Raw genomic sequence first — 20,834 nt, 5'->3', positions numbered from 1 at the left:
TAGATGCTTATTTTGGAAAAAAAACAAGTCTAAAAGTATCTTACCATTTCATTTCCTTGTCTCTTGCCTGGAACTTGAAGAGGTGATAATGGTGGCCACAGACTGTCAATTAGACTAAAAAGCCCTAGAGTTCTTTAAAAACAAAAACAAGTAAGCAAAGCACAAATCCGGTGAAATTTGTATGAGCATGTACAATACATATAATCATTAGAAACATACAATCATCAAAGCAAATTCATGTCATATTTGCTCACACTGCATCTGTATTTTAGTTACTCTGATTCACAATGGAATCTTTTACTACTGCTAAAAGAAATTCCACAATGCAGTCAGATTTAATCCCAAGTAAGTAGTTAAGGTATTGCATGGGAATAAGCCTTTTAAATCAATGGGATTTCCTACTGGGCAGATATGCATTTGTAACTTCTTTTTTTTTAACTGCTATGGAGGGGAAAATGGGTTGTTGATTGTTACTGAAAAAATGAAATGAAATATTTACTTGTATGAGTTTTAGGAGACTTTTTAAATATACTAAGCCAATACCATATATAGTTAAAAGTGCAAGTGTCCCAATTTGTAGAGCTGCATTGTACTGTTCCAGAATCAACTCCTATAAGTCTCAGAAATTTATTATTGAGTTCAGAGAATACAATTTCTCATTATATCCATTTTTAAAAAGCTAGTAAAGCCTCAAATTACTAATCCTTCGTTTTTATAAAATTCAAATTTCATTAAGAAACATGAGTCAGATTCAGTAATATGAAGTACTATGTTTTCCATATATTTCTACCAGGTCTGGCCATCAAAATCCGGACAATTCAAACTTAATTCAAAGAAAGAAAGGAGAAAAAAACGAAGTGAACAGGTAGCAGAAAAGCTGTTACTAAAAGGAAAAACTCTAAAACAAGTGTAAGGGAAGGCTGAATCTGCTGTTTTCCTGGAACACTGTGGAAAGAAAGAACATGGATCAGGTGATATTATGGGTTTTTCCTCTATTGGAATTGCCAACCAGAGTCTGTATTCAATATAACACTAAACCTTAATAGGGGCTGGTTTAACACAATGTTTGACTCCAGCTCTCTCAGGAGATAATAGCACTTGGGCTGGCGTTAGAAGCTAAACAGGGTCAGTACCTCGATGGGAAACCACTATGGAATAGTGGGGTTGTAAGTTAAACTGGGAAGTAAAAAAAAATTGGCAAATTATTTTTATATTGTTGACAAGAATACAGATGTGTACGTTTAGTGATCATCAGTCAAGCTCAGCTCAAAGGAGATTTTATTTTTATCCTGATGCCAGCCCCTGTGGTTTATAAATCAAAGACAATGGCTTAGTCAAATATAAGAACTCAGAGATGTGGCTTATTCAAGAAATCATAATTAAACAATCCTTCATTAAGTGGGATATATAAGAAACATTGTTGCTATGTGGCGAATCCACAGAATTAATGCAACTACCAACACTAGATATCATCATGGGGAAACAGAGTAATCTTGTTGATACAAATAAGATATTACAAGGATCATGGATGCTGGCAAAAAGGTGAAGAATTTGAATTAAATATAGAAAACAACTGTTTACCTGTGTAGAGATTTAAGGTCAAGTAATTACTCTAATAAGAATATTTTAAACAGGGAAATTATGTAAAATTAGGCAAAAATGCAAGAAATGGATTGTACAAGTCTAAACCAAGACTACATGTGTTTACTGGGGTTTTATCAGTAGATACAAAGATGACACAATAATTTTTAGGGATGCCAATTTGTTGGGTGGGAAGAAAACTGAAAATTTGATGTGTATCTCAGAGAAATAAAAGTTTTTCCATCAGAGAAATAGAAAGTGGAGACAAGAGCAAGACATCTGCCAGAAATCCAGTAAGAGGTATATACTTAAGCAGAAATTTTAGATATATAGGAGTAACAGAAAATGAATGGTCAATACCAAGACATAGATCTGGAAGTCATTCTGGATGAAATGGTATGTGTCTTTGAGAATCCAATGTATTATAGAATTAAAATATAGTGTAGCAAGGAGTAAAGCCTGTGATTTAATTATGAAAAACAGAAAAGATGTAAGGTGTGCTGCAAAGGAAGCAGCAGAAGGTGGAAAGCCAATCTGAAAAAAGTTTCACAGAAAATCAAATACAAGAAGTTAATGATATATTTAACATTTTGAGAGTGACATGTCAAAGTAAAGATACATTTTGATGTATGACTTATTTTCTACAACACACATTGAAACCAAGTATGTTAATTTCAGCGCAATTATACCTTCTACTGGCATTCTCTAGTCAGTAGAAAAAAATATTTAAATTATTAGTTGTGTTTCTAATTCTTTTCCTATACAAAAATGACATGTACAGCACAAATTGACACAGAACATTTTACATGATAAAATTCAGCATATTACTCTCTTTTCTTCATTTTAACATAATCTCTCATTAGTCACCTTCTGTTAAACTGCTGTAAAGTATTCAGGTTAACTTTGGGAAGGAAGGTAGTCATGCATGAGTAAGCACAATAACATGAAAGGATGTCAGGAAACAAAGATACTGCCTCACATAGAGTTAATCCAGTTGCTCTAGCAATGACTTTATGGAGTTCTAGTCATCCATTCTCAAAAACAGAACAAAAATAGAAGCATATAAGAACAATAAGGGGTAAGGAGTACATTCCATGATAACAAGCTTTTCAACTTAAGAGAGAATCTCACAATCATTTTTTCTAAGAACCAAGTATAAGAGCATTCAAATTCATGGAAGAATGTTAGTATGAATACCCAGTGTCCTGTCCCTGTTAGGAACAATAATAATGTTAATTAATGGCAAGCACCTAGTTTATATTCAAATTGCAATATGGGACATAATTCAATTGTAGGGATTTTTTGGTTCCTTTTCACCTTAAGATGCAAAAACTACTGTGACTTTTCTTACCTTCCCCTGGTGACTCTTCGCAAAATTTTCAATCCAGAAATATGACAGTATTTTCCTTCCCATTTTTTGCTATATTGTTCTGTCACTTGTGAAGAGGAAAATAGAACTGGAAGCTGTATTTCACTAAATATTCCATAGATGTCCTGAACCAGGAGACACAACCTACAAAGGGTATGTGAAAGTCATCTCATTAGCAGCATGCTACTTTCATACCTCAATCATCTCAGATTTAAAGATTTTTTTCTATGAGAGACATTTTAGTTTTAGTTTAAGACTTCCTAAATTCTAATGCTTAGCAACTTTATTAAGTATATCAGTTTTTAAAAGGCAACCAAGTACAGTAAAATATTTTCAGAAATAATTTACATCACCCCAGCTATTATGGCCAACAACAAAGGGTTTAGGAAATTGTAATATACAACATGTGGTGTCCTGCTTAATTGCCTTTCCCTGGGGTGTCCAGTTTGAAAGAAATAGCAAAAACAGAACAGTAGAGTTTTTTCCCTCAAAGAGCCAAGGTCTACAATTGACTGGAAATTCAGTCAAATTGGACATAACAAGCTAGACAGACCAGTATCCTGATTCAACAGAATTTTCTCATAATTTATTTTGCAGGGTTATGTTCTATCACCAATTTCTCTTTAATATCTACATTAAAGCCACCAAAGAAGTTGTCTAGGATTTGGGATGCAATGTCACCAATAAGCAGATAACATGCAAGTCAATTGGTTTTCACTGAAATCAGGTGAAGCTTAGGAGCAATACAAATATGTTGGGAGATATTATCAGTAAGTGGCTCATCTGACCATGTTCAGTCTGTTGTAGATGAGCCTAAATTGCTCCAAAACAGAATTATATTTGTTGCCACAATAGATGTCCTTTTCACTAGGTCCCATTCAACGACAGCTCCAGACTATTGCAAACTGAGATGACCTGGCCTCATATGTTAGAAATGCATCTTACTTTGAAATATACTGAGAAACGTCATTGAGTGCAAAATGCAACCACCAGTTGATTGGCAGAAACGCACAAACCATATCTCTGTGGTTTTAAAATCTTTCAACTAGCTTACTATTTTATTTCCAATAAAAATTAAATAGGCTGGTCTTTTTACCTTCTAAAGGTTTGAACAGGTTGGCATCCAGACATCTAAACGGACCAAATGCACCTCATAAAAACCTACTTGATAATTATTTCCTTTTAGGGCTTCAGAAGGTAGGAAGTTACTGTCTAGCAAGATGTCATTTATTATGATGGTATCCTGGTTGGCCAATATTTTCTCCAGATATATTAACCTATCAGCTAGTTTGTTTAGATTTAAGGATGATAATTCAAACTATTTTTATCTATCAATTCTAACTGAGAATTGATTTAATTGTTCTTCACCTACTGCTTTTTTAAAGATTTCTGCTGCTTATAATACATTAATAATCATTTGTAATTTCTTACTTCATTTTTCTGTGAGGTGCTCTGCACAATTTATAATCTCTGGAGATACCCGAACTCTCATATATATTTTTATTTACAGTATTTACTACTTCATACAAGAATCATTGTCTTATATTGGACTTCTCTAGCATAGTGACCTCTACATTTGTTGAGACTGACTGTCAGAATTTCCTCCTACTCAGTAATACAGTTGAAATCTCATTTTTTTTCCAAAAAAAGGAACAGAGAAATTTGAATAAATAAAAACTATTGTACAGAATCAATTCATTAGTTCTAAGGAACTATTCTTTAGAGAGAAAGCTATCTACTTGTAGCTGAACATAAAAACAGGTGGAAAATTGTCCTGGGGTAAAACTGATTTTCTCCACAGTTAACAGTTCAAAAACATATGCAGATGCTCAAACACAAAGAGAGACTGTTAGGTGTGTAGTTATGGAGAGGACATAAAACCGAGGGTGTGAGAAAAGATATGTAAACAAGATACTCAAGACACATGATTCACTGGGAGGAGCGAAGAGGCAGAGGCCCTCTGAGATAAGAAAAATTACAGCGATTAGAATATTTTTTCCCCTCCTGTAATGACTCTGACCTAATTTTCCTTGTAACAATAAATCTGTCTCTTAGGTATATGCCTATTGGAGGAAATTGTACAACTAAATGTTTGAAGAAGAAAAAATAAACCCTTCCATATCTGGGATGCTAGACTAGGTCTCTTCTTACCATTACTATGGATGCAATAGAACTGTTTTATTTTGATATGGAAGGCTATTTGATAACATGTAGATGTTACTGAAGTTATCAGGAGTAGGTAGATGCAAGTGTACCAAGTTCGGTGAGAAATAGTTCAGAGCAAATTCCATTTCAAAGCTTGGGAATATTCGGTTAATTTCCTAAAAGAGCTGGAGGCAGGGGAGAGAGAAGGTGAGGCCAATTACTTTCCACTGTTTTTTTATGATTATGTTGGTAATGCTTATATTTATTCATTTCCCAGTGGTTATTTGGAAATGGTTATGGCATTATGCCATCATACCCCCTCTTAATTAGTCATCATTCTTGGGAAAGATAGAAAATGACTTTTTTCATCTGTAATTATACACACATGCCCTGAAACTTGAAAGGAGGTTGGCATTTCTTGTATAATTTTCACTTTTTCAAAGGATTAAGGCTGAAATGCATCTCATAAAATAAACATGGTTTAAAAGAAATGCTTTTCTGAGGGCAGCAATGCCATAGAAAGACATTAAAACCCAAGGAAAAAAGTAGAAAAATTATATTTATAGTAACACTTCCAGATAAGAATTGCAAAGGCAAAAATACAGAACTAAATACATTTTATAAAAGAAAGGGAAATAACTGTTCAATCTTCTGTTTACTTTTTGATTCAATAAAAGCATAGAGAAGGGATAAAAAGAAAGACAGAAGATGGTGGAAAAATATATGTACAGTCTATGTGCCTGCAATCAATGGAAACATTTACTCTTCCAAGATAGGGCAATGACAATTATGCCTGCCTCAGAGGAAAAACTTATCTGCAGGTACATTCCTAGTAAGGGACAAAGCATGAGGAGGTGCTTGCACACTTAACAAGACCTCTGTGTTCCATTCCTTTAATCAAAACAAGCACAAGATTGCCCACAGAGTTCCAATTTAACAACTTGTCTGGTCAAGTCTTCAGGTGGAGCTCAAGTAGCTTCTACTGGTATGGCTCAGAATCAAACAGCAACCCTCAAGGCTCCACTTAAAGTGGATTTAATTTATCTGAACTTTTCTAATACAAACAAAAGCCCTCCACCAACAGCACATGTTATCTGTACTGCAATCAGAATCAGAGAATCAGATATGCAGGCACTAAAAAATAAAAATAAAAAAGCCTTTTCTTTTCTAGCCTGAAATACTATAGTAGTTCTTCTGCAAAGAAACTTAATATTAGTTTTAATATCATTGTTATCAGTTCTAGAATATTCTCACACCTCCATAGTAAAATGTTGGTTGTTATGTGTTCTTTCATAATTTATTTTGATAAGAATAAATACATGTAAACAAAGCCACAGTAACTAAAACCTGAATAGCATTAGTCAGAATTACAACCAACTTGAAAATATATTTGTGATAGAGAAGTTCTCTCATCTAAAGGAAAGCAACGTTCTTTATGACTGAAAAGAAATTCAGTTATTTTTATTTCTTGGAGCATTACAAGGAGCGAAGGGGAAAACTGCATTTTGAGGGAACTAGATCAGATCTGAAGGAATAAACCTTAAATTCCAAGTTAGAATTTTACCAGGTAGCTAGTGCTTCTGAGAACAAGTTTTGGGATTTTTTTTTTTGTTTTGCTTTTTTTCTCCCTAGAATCAACACCATTGCTTAACATGCATTCCTAAATACACATAACTGAATTAAAATCCCTCTGCACTTCATGAGGCTTACATCTAAGTAGGTCTATATAGAATTGAATTCTTGATTTCTTGAATTTCTTCAAGAATTCTTGAAATCTCTTCAGTGTTCTTCCATTTTTATAGCCTTATTTGTTAACATGTAATTCAGCTTCAGATTGGATTGTAGCACAACTCTTGCCTAGGAGCACAGGATTAATGTAATAGTTGTGCCATCTTTCAAGAGCTCTCCCATGACAGACAGAAATATGGCTAATGTGTGTTTTACTAATGATTAGTTATGTGAGTTTTCTTGAAAATATTGCTTTCTGATTCAGATAATCCTGTACAAATTAATCTAAATTACACAAGATATATGCATCCTCGATGAAGCAGTGTTGAAAATGGTGATGATCCTTCCTTTTCCATGCCTTTCTACTTGGAATATTCCATTATTCGCCTGTGTTTCCATCATTTATTTTCTGCAAGATGGCACATCACAGCAGTCATATTCATCTTTTGAAATTCTTATAAAACAATTCTTATAAGGCATCACTATGTAATTGTGTCTGAACAACCACAAATTGAAACTTTTTCTAAACTGTTAGCTGTGGAATGGAAAAGCTGAAAACAAAGGCTACAAAACATGAGTTATCTGGCTGCTGGTGGTTGTTGTTGAATATTTCAGCCATTTCCAACTTTTTGTGACCCAGTGGGCATCATTTCACCAGGATCGTCTGTCAGTAATTGCTTCTTCGAATTCTTGTAAGCTACTGCTTTTGTCATCAGTAAAAGTATATAGCCATCTTGTCTTTTTCAAATGCCTGCAAATTTTCTAAGCATCAGGGGCTTCTCCAATGACTCTTATCTTCACATTATGTGCCCAAAATTAAGCTTTACATTAATTATTATTGCTTCCAATGAGCAGCCTGGTTTTGTTTCATCTAGAATTGAATTATTTGTCCTTCTTGTAGTCCAAGGTATTCTCAACAACTTTTTCCAGTACTACAGTTCAGAGACATGATTTTTTCTTTGTCTTTCCGATAGTCTGCCTTTCCCAGCCTTATGTAACAACATTGTTAGAGTTTTATTGTCAGTGAACACACAGACCTCTTTACTAATAAAAAGTAAATGATGAGGGGGTTGCTAGTTATAACTGAGTATAATTCATGTAGAAGGTCTTAGGTAACCATTTTATTTTTTTCAGTGCAGTTCTATTTGTGGTTATTTTTGCAGGCAATAAAAAAATAAGTTGAACTACTGCTCTCCTATAATTCAATAGATGTGCCCATCAACATGGTAGGATTCATTTATGCATTTGTTGTTCTGTTGTTGTTCTGAATGTTGAAAGGAAAAATAGTTTTGTCTGTTGAATCACAACCGCAACTTCTTGGTCAAGAAGCAATAGTACATTACCTAAATTGGTGTAAGTGTACTGTCTTGTGAAGTATCTAGACAATTCTCTATACTCTTCATTAATACCTCAGTCCAAAGTAGGCTTATTCAGAAATCAATCCATGGAAATTAACTGGGATTATGTTGAAGTGAGTATCCTCAGGACTGCAGTCTTCTATATAGTTAGAACTATAATTTGATTTGGTTAAACTGTAGTTGTTATTTTATTCTGTGTTTAACATTAGTCCATGGCTCTAGATTCACAATGGTAGACACCCAAATTTTCACTGCAAATTAGGCATATGTTGCACTTGTAAAGGGAAGAAGTTTTCTTTACCTTGACTATTTTACATTCATCAAAATTAATAAATTAAAAAATAGCACATCCTCCTGAATTGCAACCCATTTTCCACCCAGAGGTGTAAAGGCTGGGAAACTTTAAACTTCTTCACTCCAAATGTGATTGTGAACTGTCCTTAGCATTATCCAAATGAAGAGCATGCCTCATAGGCAGGACTGAATGTTGAGACACCTGCATAAGATCAAGTCTAGGGAGGTATTGAGGGGAAACAGAAAGCATAAAGAGGCAAAAACAGACAAAAGGCAGCAAAGACAAAAAGGACATAGTCAAAAGCTAAATTTTGTAAGACCAAAGAATGTCTTATTTGGGCTCAGCTCTAAAACTTAGGAGAGCTGATTATATCAGTAAAGTCTGTAGCATAACTAAAACATTAATTCATGTTTTCATCTCATAATCATATATATATTTGCTCTGAGATTCTGGATAGAAATTTAAGAAAATACACACACACACACACACACACACACTTTGAAGTATTCAAGAAGCAATGGAACTTGGAGGCTTAACTTCTGCTTTGAAACACTTAGTCACTCAAATGTGCCTAACTATCTATAGGGCAAGTTCCACTGACCGGCACTGTAGGGCAGTTCCAAGAACTTCCAAAATTAGCATTGGATTCACCTGCCCAAATACGACTGTTCATCATGCATAAAATACCAGAAAAAAGTCAGAAACATTCTTAGTCTAAAAACACAACTTTTGTCAGATTAAGGAGACCCATGGAAACTGTGGGCTAGTAGTTGAAGGTAAAGCTAATGAAACTGACTTAAGACGCATAGGGGATCTTATATGAATTTAATAAAGTGGCATTAAATTTTCATTACTAAAACATGGATTAATTAATCTGTTTAACACACTTGTGCAGACAAGTCTTAATAACATTTTTTTCGTTTTTTGATACTTCTATGCCTTGGGGGAATAGAAATGCACATGAACGGTTAATATGGTATGTAGGCCACTTCAAAGTATATATGATACACACACCCATAATTTACTGGACATAGCATATATGATAAAGAACATGGGGATGGTAAAGCAAGATGTATATTTCACCAAGCAGGGAATAAAAATTAGAGACCTGAATAATTATTTTTCATAAATATATAGCTGAGACATATTAAGATAATTATTTTTTATGCAAAATGATGGCTTAACTTTCTTCTGCTATTTTGTTAAACACAGTAGTACCTTGTAAAGTAGACATATAATAAATGAGAGTAAATAATGAGCTTTTCTATATTTCTGTGTGATATGTGTGAAGGAAGAAATAATGTATTCTAAGGGAATACAGTATCACAAATCCACATCAAAGATGAAGAAATAGCAGAGCAAAATTTCCTCATCTTCCAGAGCTCCAACTTTCTTCCTTATTGTGATCCACCTTTTCCCATATCTTTGATCTCTACCACTAACACTGCCTGTTTCCTTCATTATTTTCAGCCTCCATTTCTACTTCTCCTACCTTATTCTCCAGCCCTCATGCATGTTATCGTCCTGGCATTTTTGAACGTCACAAGGGAATTAAAATTATTTTATTTGTAGCTTCTTTTATGAACATCATGATGACTGAGGAACTGGACAAAAATGAAAGAATTAATTAAATTTTGGAACAGAATATGGATGCAAATTGAGGAATTAATTGGAGATTATTTCTTGCACTGTTGTTAGGTTGTTATTGAATTAGTTCTCTCCTGTATTTCTGAAACTCAGTTTGGGGGCAATCTTTTTTTTAGAGGTGACTATGAAAGAAATAATTAAAAATGTACCAGTTGCTCATTTTTTGTGCATTTTTAACACCTATCAGTGCAACTACAAATTAACTATAATTAAAGCGGAACTAATGATTTGGAATATTTAAGACTGAGGTTTGGATTAATTATTTTATTGATGATTCAGATTAAAAATAAGTAGATAAGTGTTAATATCTGCAAAATCATGTATGGCATTTATTATTGTTTTTAGTGAGCCAGTTTGGTGTAGCAGTTAAGGCATCAGGCTAGAAACTGGGAGATTGTGAGTTCTAGTCCCTTCTCAGGCACGAAGCCAGCTGGGTGACCTTGGGCCAGTCACTTTCTCTCAGCTCTAGGAAGGAGGCAATGGCAATCTTTGCCAAGAAAACTGCAGTGACTATCACCAGGAGTCAAAAAAACTGATTTCAAGGGATCCCCCCAAAATTGTTGTTCTTAGATTGTATATTATATGCCACCTAGAGTCACTCAAGGCAGCATATAAATGCTGGTAATAAACAAACATGCACATTTCTATTTATTCTAGTGAGTATTTCTATATTTGTATGAGTAGTTATAATAAGCATGTACAATATGCCAATAAAAGTACACTGAGAAATAATTAATTTTCTAACCACAATATGAGATTTCACTTTTGACTAAACAAAAACAATATGTATGCAGAGACAAATATGCATTTGTTATCTCATTTAACATTAGCAAGCTTAGGATAGTGAAAAGAATGATACCCTGATATATATAAAAAAATTAGAATCCATTTATTTTGAAAACTGAAAACAGAAAAAAGCAGCCCAATAAATTATCTGTTACATGAAGCAGAGTTAATTACTGCATTGTTCATTGTAAAAGCAAAAAGGTATAAGGTGCATATATCTGGGGATATTTTTTTTTTCTACCATTTAACTTAACACTATCCTACTGAAACTGAACTACTGTTTCAAGAAAATGAGCTAAAATGAAAAACAGAGTGGGGGTGGGGAGCAAAAAATCTCCTGGGGATCCTCATGTGGCAAAATTAAAAAAAAAAAAATCCTTCTTCAAGCTTTTAAGGATGAGTTCTTTTCCTCTCCTCCCCTCCATACATACACACTTCAACTGTTTTTGCTTTTTCGTTCTTTTGCTGGCTCTGCTTCATAAATGCACGCCAAAGTTGAGTGAGTTGTGTGTTTCTGTGAGTAGACTGTTTACAAAAATCATGCTAGACTTCAGAGCAGCCCATCTAGAATTCCAGGAAACGGCCTCTGTTATTTTATTCTAGGTCAGTGTCGACTCATGACAGACAGCAAAGCTGACACAGGACAGCTCACTCAGCCTTACAATCCATAGCGAGGCCTCAATGGGAAGCGGGCAGGGGGCGAGAGGGGGAGAGAGAGAGAGAGAGAGAGAGAGAGAGAATGCACACGAATGAGCCATGAGTGGGCGGAGTGCTTTCCCAGCACTCTACCAACCACAGCACTAGGAATTATGATAAACACCACTCTGGAAACAAGATACAACAGTACATTGTGTTCTTCTTCAGAAAAACATCCAGACTTCGGCTCACTTCAAGTAAACAGTTAATCTTGTTTACTTTTTTTCATTTGTTGAGTGGTTAACTGAACAATCTAGTATGCACATGAGTATTTTTCTTGCAGAATTTTTTTTTTTTAAAAAACAGCATCCTACCACAAATCAGTCCAACATGTAAAGCTTCTATAATCTGAAAATGCGATGGAAATTGGTTTTGTTTTATGCACAGAGTGTCAAAACAATGTTTTTCAGGCAAATAAGTGTTGAAATAAATTCAAGACTTTCCTCCATGAAAATCTATGATAGAAATATAAATCTATAATTAATGAAGTGCCAGTGGGAAAACACTGTCAGACATCAGAGATCATATCCCAAGTCTCCATGCAAAACATCTGCAGGAAAAATGGGGATCTTTTAGCAAGGGCTGGGACATATTTTAGCCTACTTTCAACTGCAATTATAGAGAAATAGAAATTAAAATACATTTATTATAATGTATTTTGGTATTTATCCATTTAGTATATAAATATTAGAAGTAAGGAACTTATTGGCCTCCAAATTTTGTTGCATTACAACTTTCAGAACTTTCAACTAGCATGCAGAAATGAATACACAGAAGTTGTAATACAGTATCTAGAATGTCTTAAATTCCTCACCTCTGCTCTATACCTATGCATGATCTTCCAATGATCCTCCAGATATTATTAGATGGAAATCATATCATCCTCACCACTTGCCACAGGAGAGACTCAACTCCACAATATCTGAGGCCATGTACAAGCTCAGTACTTGTATGTTTTATGCACACTGCCACCTGTTTACATTAGCATTCCTTCTGTATTAATAACAGACCTACCATTTTGTGATGTGCTTAGAGCCTCATATTCTCTGGTATACTGTTCTATTGGAGGGTTTTTTCGGTGTTGTTTGTGTAATGAATAGCTCTATGTTTTTATCTCTTTTGCCACTGAAACTTTTGCGCATGATATTTAAAAATAAAAAGGATATTTTCCATTCTCTTTTCTTTTCATAAATAAAGTTTGATTTTATTTATCTCTTATGAGATTGGTCTATCTATCCACACAGAAAGAAGAAGGGGGGAAAGCTTTATCATTTTCCCTTTTATTTGGCAGTAGTGTACACCCACTGTGGGAGCCCTATATTTCTCATACATTAGGGTTGGGGGGAGAGGATGCCATGTAAAGGCATCCCCTTGGAACATAGACAGTTACAGCAGTAACTACCAAATTATAGACTAAAACAGGAGGCAGAACTAAGGTATGTAGTCCTAGAAGGCTTCTGGAAGAGGGGTTTAAAATGTTCAGCCTCTCAGCCATGGGCTGAAACCTGCCACTACAATATGCAGTCCCTCTCAAAGAGATATACTACTTTTCTGGGAGCTGCATATGTGTGATGTGGAGATATTTAGTATTCCCCCTCCTTCTCTCCCTCCCCCACAAGGCAGAGGGCACAAAAGGGATAAGAGGTCACCTTCTAGCTCTCTTTTTTCTTCACAAAAGATAATGCTCTAAAATTGGGAATCATGAATCAATATTAATAACTTCTGCATAAATATGCAGGATTAAGCTGTATTACTCTGAACAGAAGCTATGAACAACCTTAAATTCATTTTTAAAGCTTAATAATTGTTTGCAAAACAATAAATGACTTTTCAGGTGGCAGTGAAGGTAAAATATATATTTCTTAAAATGGAAAAAATGTTTCTGAATAAGGACTTGAGGTTAGGTTTTACCCTTCTGCTAAGTTTTAAAATGGCAATGGATCATAGAGACATATTAGAACAAAACAAAAGTTATTAATGACCTTACCAGGAATAAAGCACTGCATGTTAGCTGTGTTTTTTCTATACACTGTGTGCACAATTATTAGGCAAGTGAGCGTTTTGACCATACCATCATTTTTATACATATTTCCACCTCCAAGCTGTATAAACCTGAATGCTTATTGGATATAAGCCTATCAGGTGATGTGTATTTGTGTAATGAGGGAGGGTGTGGCCTAAGGAGATCAATACCCTATATCAAGGTGTGCATAATTATTAGGCAGCTTCTTTTCCTCAGGCAAAATGGGCCGAAAAAGAGATTTAGCTGACTCTGAAAAGTCAAAAATTGTAAAAAGTCTTTCAGAGGGATGCAGCACTCTTGAAATTGCTAAGTTATTGGGGCGTGACCACAGAACCATCAAACATTTTGTCGCAAAGAGTCAACAGGGTCACAAGAAACGTGTTGAGAAAAAAAGACGCAAATTAACTGCCAAAGATTTGAGAAGAATCAAACGTGAAGCTACCAGGAACCCATTATCCTCCAGTGCTGTCATATTCCAGAACTGCAACCTACCTGGAGTGCCCAGAAGTACAAGGTGTTCAGTGCTCAGAGACATGGCCAAGGTAAGGAAGGCTGAAACTCGACCACCACTGAACATGACACATTAGTTGAAACGGCAAGACTGGGCCAAGAAATATCTGAAGACAGATTTTTCAAAGGTTTGATGGACTGATGAGATGAGAGTGAGTCTTGACGGACCAGATGGATGGGCCCATGGCTGGATCAGTAACGGGCACAAAGCTCCACTTCGACTCAGATGCCAGCAAGGTGGAGGTGGGGTACTGGTATGGACTGGTATTATTACAGATGAGCTAGTTGGACCTTTTTGGGTTGAAGATGGACTCAAAATCGATTCCCAAACCTACTGCCAGTTTTTAGAAGACACTTTCTTCAAGCAGCGGTACAGGAAAAAGTCTGCATCTTTCAAGAAGACCATGATGTTTATGCAGGACAATGCTCCATCACATGCATCAAAGTACTCCACTGCGTGGCTAGCCAGTAAAGGCCTCAAAGATGAAAGAATAATGACATGGCCCCCTTCCTCACCTGACCTAAACCCTATTGAGAACTTGTGGGCCCTTCTCAAACAGAAGATTTACGGTGAAGGAAAACAGTACACCTCTCTAACAGTGTCTGGGAGGCTGTGGTTGCTGCTGCGCAAAAAGTTGATCGTCAACAGATCAAGAAACTGACAGACTCCATGAATGGAAGGCTTATGACTCTTATTGCAAAGAAGGGTGGCTATATTGGTCACTGATTTTTTGTTTGAAATGTCAGAAATGTTTATTTGTAACTTTTGAGTTGATTGCTTATTATTCTCACTTTAACAGATGAAAATAAACAAGTGAGATGGGGGAATTTTCGTTTTTCATTTAGTTGCATAATAATTCTGCACACTAATAGTTGCCCAATAATTGTGCACACATAGATATGCTCCTAAGAAAGCCAAAACCTCACTTTTACTTTCTTAAATATTCAGGTTTGAGGTTTATTAACATTTTGGATTGACCGAGAGCACTGTAGTTGTTGTTGTTCAATAATGAAATTCATCCTCAAAAATACAACTTGCCTAATAATTGTGCACGCAGTGTACTGCTCTCTCTTGCTAAGACAGCAAACAGCAGTAAAATCTATCTTCTGTATTAGAAATTTAACTTGGTATATATCAATACAAGCCAAAATTGTTTTGCTAATTCATGCTTATTGAAGATCAGGCAAATGTCCCCTTCAGGTGTTTGCTCCAAGTGGATATACCAAACCCCATAATATATACAGGGAAATTTGATGGTTTTCACACCAGTATCTGCTAGACCTGGCCCCACAAGTACAGGGATGCTTCTTTTACATCAGGAGCCCCAAAGTTGAGACTGGCTAATGAAAAAGGCTGCCAGATAAGTGATCGTTATGAAATTTTAAAAAGTAGCTTTGTTTCACCAATAAATAAATAAATTTGTGCGACTGGCATACCATGATACTTTTTATTTCTTCATTTTTATCTCAGAAGAGACTTTTGTATGAAAAGATGTCAGTGTTGCAAGTCCTTGGTCTTGACTTGAATTTAAAAACCCTGATTTACATTAATTTGAAGTAGACCTCTGCAAAATTAGAAATCCTGATAAACAGGGTTGATAATTACAATATGATTCTACTTGTATTCAAGTTAATGAGAGTAGAGGCCCTCTTTAGACCTTACTGCTCAACCTAGCAAGAACGGAACAGGTAGAAAAACCAGGGGAATGAATGGATGAAACCAGGGTCAGACCTGTATTCCTTTCACATATGTTGGTATATCTTGTTCAGCGATAATGACTGTTCTCTATAAAATCCTTTTAAATGAGGGAGGGACTGAAATTATAGATATAACTGGATAAAACACAAGATGACATATAGTCTTTTACCTTACATGTAGATTGATTCCAAAAACATTATTGTATTTATTTTAACATTTAAATGTTAAAATACAATAACATTTATCAGTATAATTCTATGGAATAGCTATTGTTTCTGCTTCTTATGCATTTAAAAATGTTTTAAAAACAGGAGCAACAGATGTCAACTAATCTGCAGTAAGCAAACTGAAGAATGATAATCAAAGTTAATAAACAACAATCTCACACTTCCATGTGGCTTTTCATCACAAAAGACCTCAAAGGGACAAACTATCTTCAAGATGGGTATCTATTCTACTTTTCTGCGCCAGCCACATAATCAGTATTTCCCTGAAAGGGATAAGATTCCCTTTATCAGCACTGAAAAACAGGCCTATTTACTACTAGCGAAGACTTAACACAAAGCAAAGAATGCCTATCTAATCTAAGCTACAGAGGGAGACTGAAGGTAATCACACAATTAGACTTGGACAAGGGCATTCTGTTAACATCATCAGTTTACTCATATCCAAACTGCATGAGTAATTCTGAACAAGTAGTTTAGACTTGAATTTTATCCCTTATCTGAATGAGAATACTCCTTGTAGCACATACTGCAGCAATAGTAATACAGCATGCTGGGACACTAGTTAAGCACCAACTCTAAGATAAATAAATAACTTTATAAATAATCATCTTTTTTTCTTATTTTAATTCATAATCAACTGATTTGGAATACAAATCGGTCAATCCATGCTAAAATTTGCCTACTGGATCTATGCAAGGCATCTTAAATTAAATGACTGGGATATCCACATATGCAAATGTAGCCAGGAACACAGTTTCTTTAACACTTTAAAGAGAGGGAGCTTTGTTCCTTCTAAAGCACTTTGTACAGTTCATCGCTTTGAAATACTTCTCAGAATTTGTATGATTCAGATACTACATGGTCAGAGAATCAGGAACATAAAATCACCTTCTCCATAAATGCACGCACAGCAGTTTTTAAACTTCTTACTCTTACTCTCTGGAATTCTTCTAGATTGATACAAAATACATGCATCACACAGTCAATTATTTTGTAGAAATATACTGTTGTTTAACATTAAACCTCTTTTACACCAAAACTTTCATTCATTAGAACGAAGAATGAAACCGGACCCAAACAATTTAGCCTCTTGTTTGCTAAATATCTTTTCTATGGGAATAAATTATCTCATTTCTTACAAACAAGTTTTGTGGATATGATCACAAATTCTGTATTAAAAACTTTTTAATAATTTAATAATCATAAAATATATTCAAAACACTGAAATGATACCATATTTATTATGATCAACCAAAACATTTCTAAACAGAAAATTTGATTCAGTCTTCTTCAGGTCAGATGATAATAATATACTATCAGTCAATCAATAAAGCGGGGAAAGGAAATAAGAGGTGTTTGGCAGACATATCCAAACATGGAGCATGCTGTAATTTTAGAAATGTAGAAAATGTAACTTCAGTATCAATGCACAACATTTTATTGTATAATTCATGAGCCTTTAAGTATCAGATTGGAAAATAGTATCTAAGCTCCATTACAGCAATCTCAAATATAACCTTCTTTTCAGTAACATATTTGCATATACAGTAATCCACTCCGCCAGGCAATGTCTCAGTGTAAGCATAAATATATTCACTAATAATAGCCATGAAACTCAAACTGATAGTATTTTGGAAGTAAAAGCAAAAAGGGACTTGACAGAGAATCTCTCTTACCTTAATGTCTATGAAGCCTGGACACCTATTAAAAGAAAGTTAAATATAAAAAAAACAACAAACTGCTTTTCAAAAATTGAAACAAATATCTTTGAATGACGCCCATAAACAATATCAGCATACAATCCATGGGGAGAATTTTGTCTTAAAATGCCTTTAAATCTAAATTTCTAGAATTATTTTTATACCTCTCTAAAATGTCTCATTTTTACTTCAAATTTGGTGGCACACAGGAATCTATATAATTTTCCACGATCATTTTGGCAAATTGATTCTGCAAAGCCCTTTACATAGCAATTATAAAAGGCAGTCAAAATACACATTGATGGATACAGTGATGACAAGGGCAAAATATAGTATGTATAACTGGCTATATAAATGCATCAATTCAGGTTTGAACTAACAAAAAGCATCACAAGAACAGAAAGAAAAGAACCATAGACAGATTTAAAAGGTCTAATTCCTAAAATCTGGGTTATCACTATAGATTACTTTCTATGCATTCCAATCACTTATTAATAGAAAGAAAAAGTTAATTGCTCACAAACCTAGAACAGAATTCCAGGCAATATAGCCATAGGTGTTTTAAATTTAAATTTTATAAGTTCTACAATATTTTCTGAAAGAATCATGTTGGGCTATCGTTTTTTGATTCTCATAGTCCTGAATCCTAAGAAAGCTGCACAACAGACACCGTGGTAGCAGATTCCTCAGCACTAAACCTCTGTGCCTGGTAGGATATAACTTTAGCAACTGTATCACTTTAGCTATTTAAAACTGGAAAGTAAAATTAATTAGGATGCTTAATACAGTACATTAAAGGTCCCAATGGGAGGAGCAATTATTTATGTTCAACTGTCATTGAAATCTTTCAAAGTACTCATGGGAGATTAATTAATTCAAAACTTAAAATCACCTTGAAGATGGTACAGGTAGTTCTCATTTAGCTACCACAACTGGGCCTGGCAATTTGGTTGTTAAGCGAAGCAGTCACTAAGTGAAACACTGGCTGTGCTTATGATCTTACTTCAGCTTTCCTTTGCTTTACAGAACTGCGAAGGTCATAAATATGAGGATTGGTCATAAAGTTACTTTTTCATCAGTCATAACCACAAACAGTTGCTAAATGAGGCAGTCGCTGAACGAGGACTACTCGTACTGACTGATTGGCTGCTGCTGTTCAGGTACATACAGAGCCTGCCCCCTTCTGTTTACAAAGTATATGCTATACTGAGCTGCAGCCATTTCCAATATCAAAAAGTTAAGAAAGAATGGACAAGTCCATTTAGACAAGTAATTTAGTAAATTTCCCAGTTGCTTAAACAGTCAGGTACTTTATATTAGACTATTATTTCTGCTAACTTGCACTCTCTTGTAACTGTGTTTCCTAAAAGATTAATCTGATTAAAAATACAAAACTACATTTACTATCTGTGCTACAAGAAGCATCTTCTTGAATGCAGAACCAAACCCCTAAATTTACAACAGATGTGTACTGTTCTAATATATAAACTGTGACAAGTCAGAGAGCCTTCTTGTAAACTAGTGATATGATGACTAACAACTCTGTTTCCATCAGAAGCTTTTAATCCTACGTAAGAAGTCTGCACGCTAATAGATGTCACAGGCAAATGTTAACCAGCTGCAGCTGGTTCCCAGCTATAAAAAGATTAATGAAAACACAAATACTAGCTTTTGCTACCCCCACCCTTCACCCTCTTAGCCCCTACGTCAAGGCTGTGCAAAGGCATCACTTTCCAAGTGCTCTATGTGAATGAACTCCCTGCTCTGAACTAGCTTGGTCTGGTTCCCTGAAGTTTGTTTACTGAACAGCATGTGCAGAATCACATACTGATCATGGGGGAAAACGGGGAGAGGGGAATCACATGATCCCTTGGCTCAGGCAATGGGTATTACTGAGAGACTTGAAATATGTGCTTTTCTATAGCAAATAAGACCAGGAAGTAAATGTGTGCTTTGGTGAAAGGGGAGGGGAGGTTAATAATGGGAAAAACTAATCCGAAGACAAAAGCGATTCAGTGTGTACTAGTTTCAAATATCACAAAATATGATACTTTGGTGAACATGGACATTTTTCAACTTAATGCCTTTAATTTTAAGAGAACAGAATATTATTTTTATTTCTTTGCTCTCTTGCAATTATGAAACATTTACTTTGTCTTATATCATGATCATCTCTAGGAATGAGAGAAATCACTTTATATATATAATTTAGATATAAAAACATGTAGATATATTCATATTATTTCATATTTTAAAATTTTTAAACTGCACCTTTATGCAGACTTGGATCCCAGGACAATATACAGATTTTGCATGATACAGTGACCATAGCAATATTTGTTATAAGAGGTATTTCTCTTTATTGACAGACAAGCTCTTCTGGAAGTGTACCTGGCTAAAGAATAGAGTATAACAGCTTTGAACAGCTAAGTAATTTTTTATTATTATTTTAAAGGGGCTGCATTCCTTGCAGGTTATTAAATGCCTGTGTAGGCTGAGATCACTGAAACCAAATTATTTTTCCTTAAAAGATTGTGGACTGGCAAGAATGACAGCAATTTGATCCTACAACAATGAAAGTAAAAAAGACACCTCTCTCCTATAAAACCTTTTTTAGTCTATATTCTCTCACCCCCATTAATTTAGCTTCTACTAATCAAATACTAAAATTGTAAAAATTTCTGAGTACATAATAGTTGTAGGAAGAAGTACAAACCACCATACAATCAATCATGGTACTACATGCATTGTATATGGTGCAGACAGTATAAACCTCTATGTTCTCTGGCATGTTATGGTTTGGTGATATTAAAACTACATTAAGTCTATTTTTAATAATAATTATATAAGTAAGTGAATAGAGAGAGCTAGCGGAAATCTGCAAGTGTAGTTTAAGGGGGAAAGCCTAATAAATACTCCCTTTAAGTCACTACTTGGGTGTCTTAGGGCACAAGAGGAAACATAAGCCTTTCTATTGGTATGTGTAAAGAAGCAAAAGTGGAAAAAAAACTGGAATACATGATGCAGTTGTGATCTGCAGTGCCTGTGGTATGTCTGTATTCTGTCTAAG

General features: G+C 34.9%; 1 protein-coding gene across 2 annotated transcripts in view; it reads right to left on the bottom strand.

Annotated features, from left to right (window-relative positions):
* Positions 1–20,834, bottom strand: part of SPIDR (scaffold protein involved in DNA repair) — a 199,618-nt gene that overhangs the window by 41,960 nt on the left and 136,824 nt on the right. For both annotated transcript variants that reach the window (XM_088130630.1, XM_088130632.1), the window contains exons 11-12: positions 2,933–3,094; positions 45–132 (exon numbers count right to left, since the gene is read on the bottom strand). In XM_088130630.1, coding sequence (XP_087986756.1) covers positions 45–132; positions 2,933–3,094 — 250 coding nt within the window. The remainder of the gene's footprint in view (positions 1–44; positions 133–2,932; positions 3,095–20,834) is intronic.

This window comes from Python bivittatus, unplaced genomic scaffold (assembly GCF_059951505.1).
Source record: "Python bivittatus isolate LINGU-HERP-01145 unplaced genomic scaffold, Pbiv_v1 ctg000840_np1212, whole genome shotgun sequence".
NCBI classification, from domain to species: Eukaryota; Metazoa; Chordata; class Lepidosauria; order Squamata; family Pythonidae; genus Python; species Python bivittatus.
The sequence above is the reverse complement of the archived record's forward strand: the minus strand, read 5'-3'. Positions and strand labels throughout refer to the sequence as shown.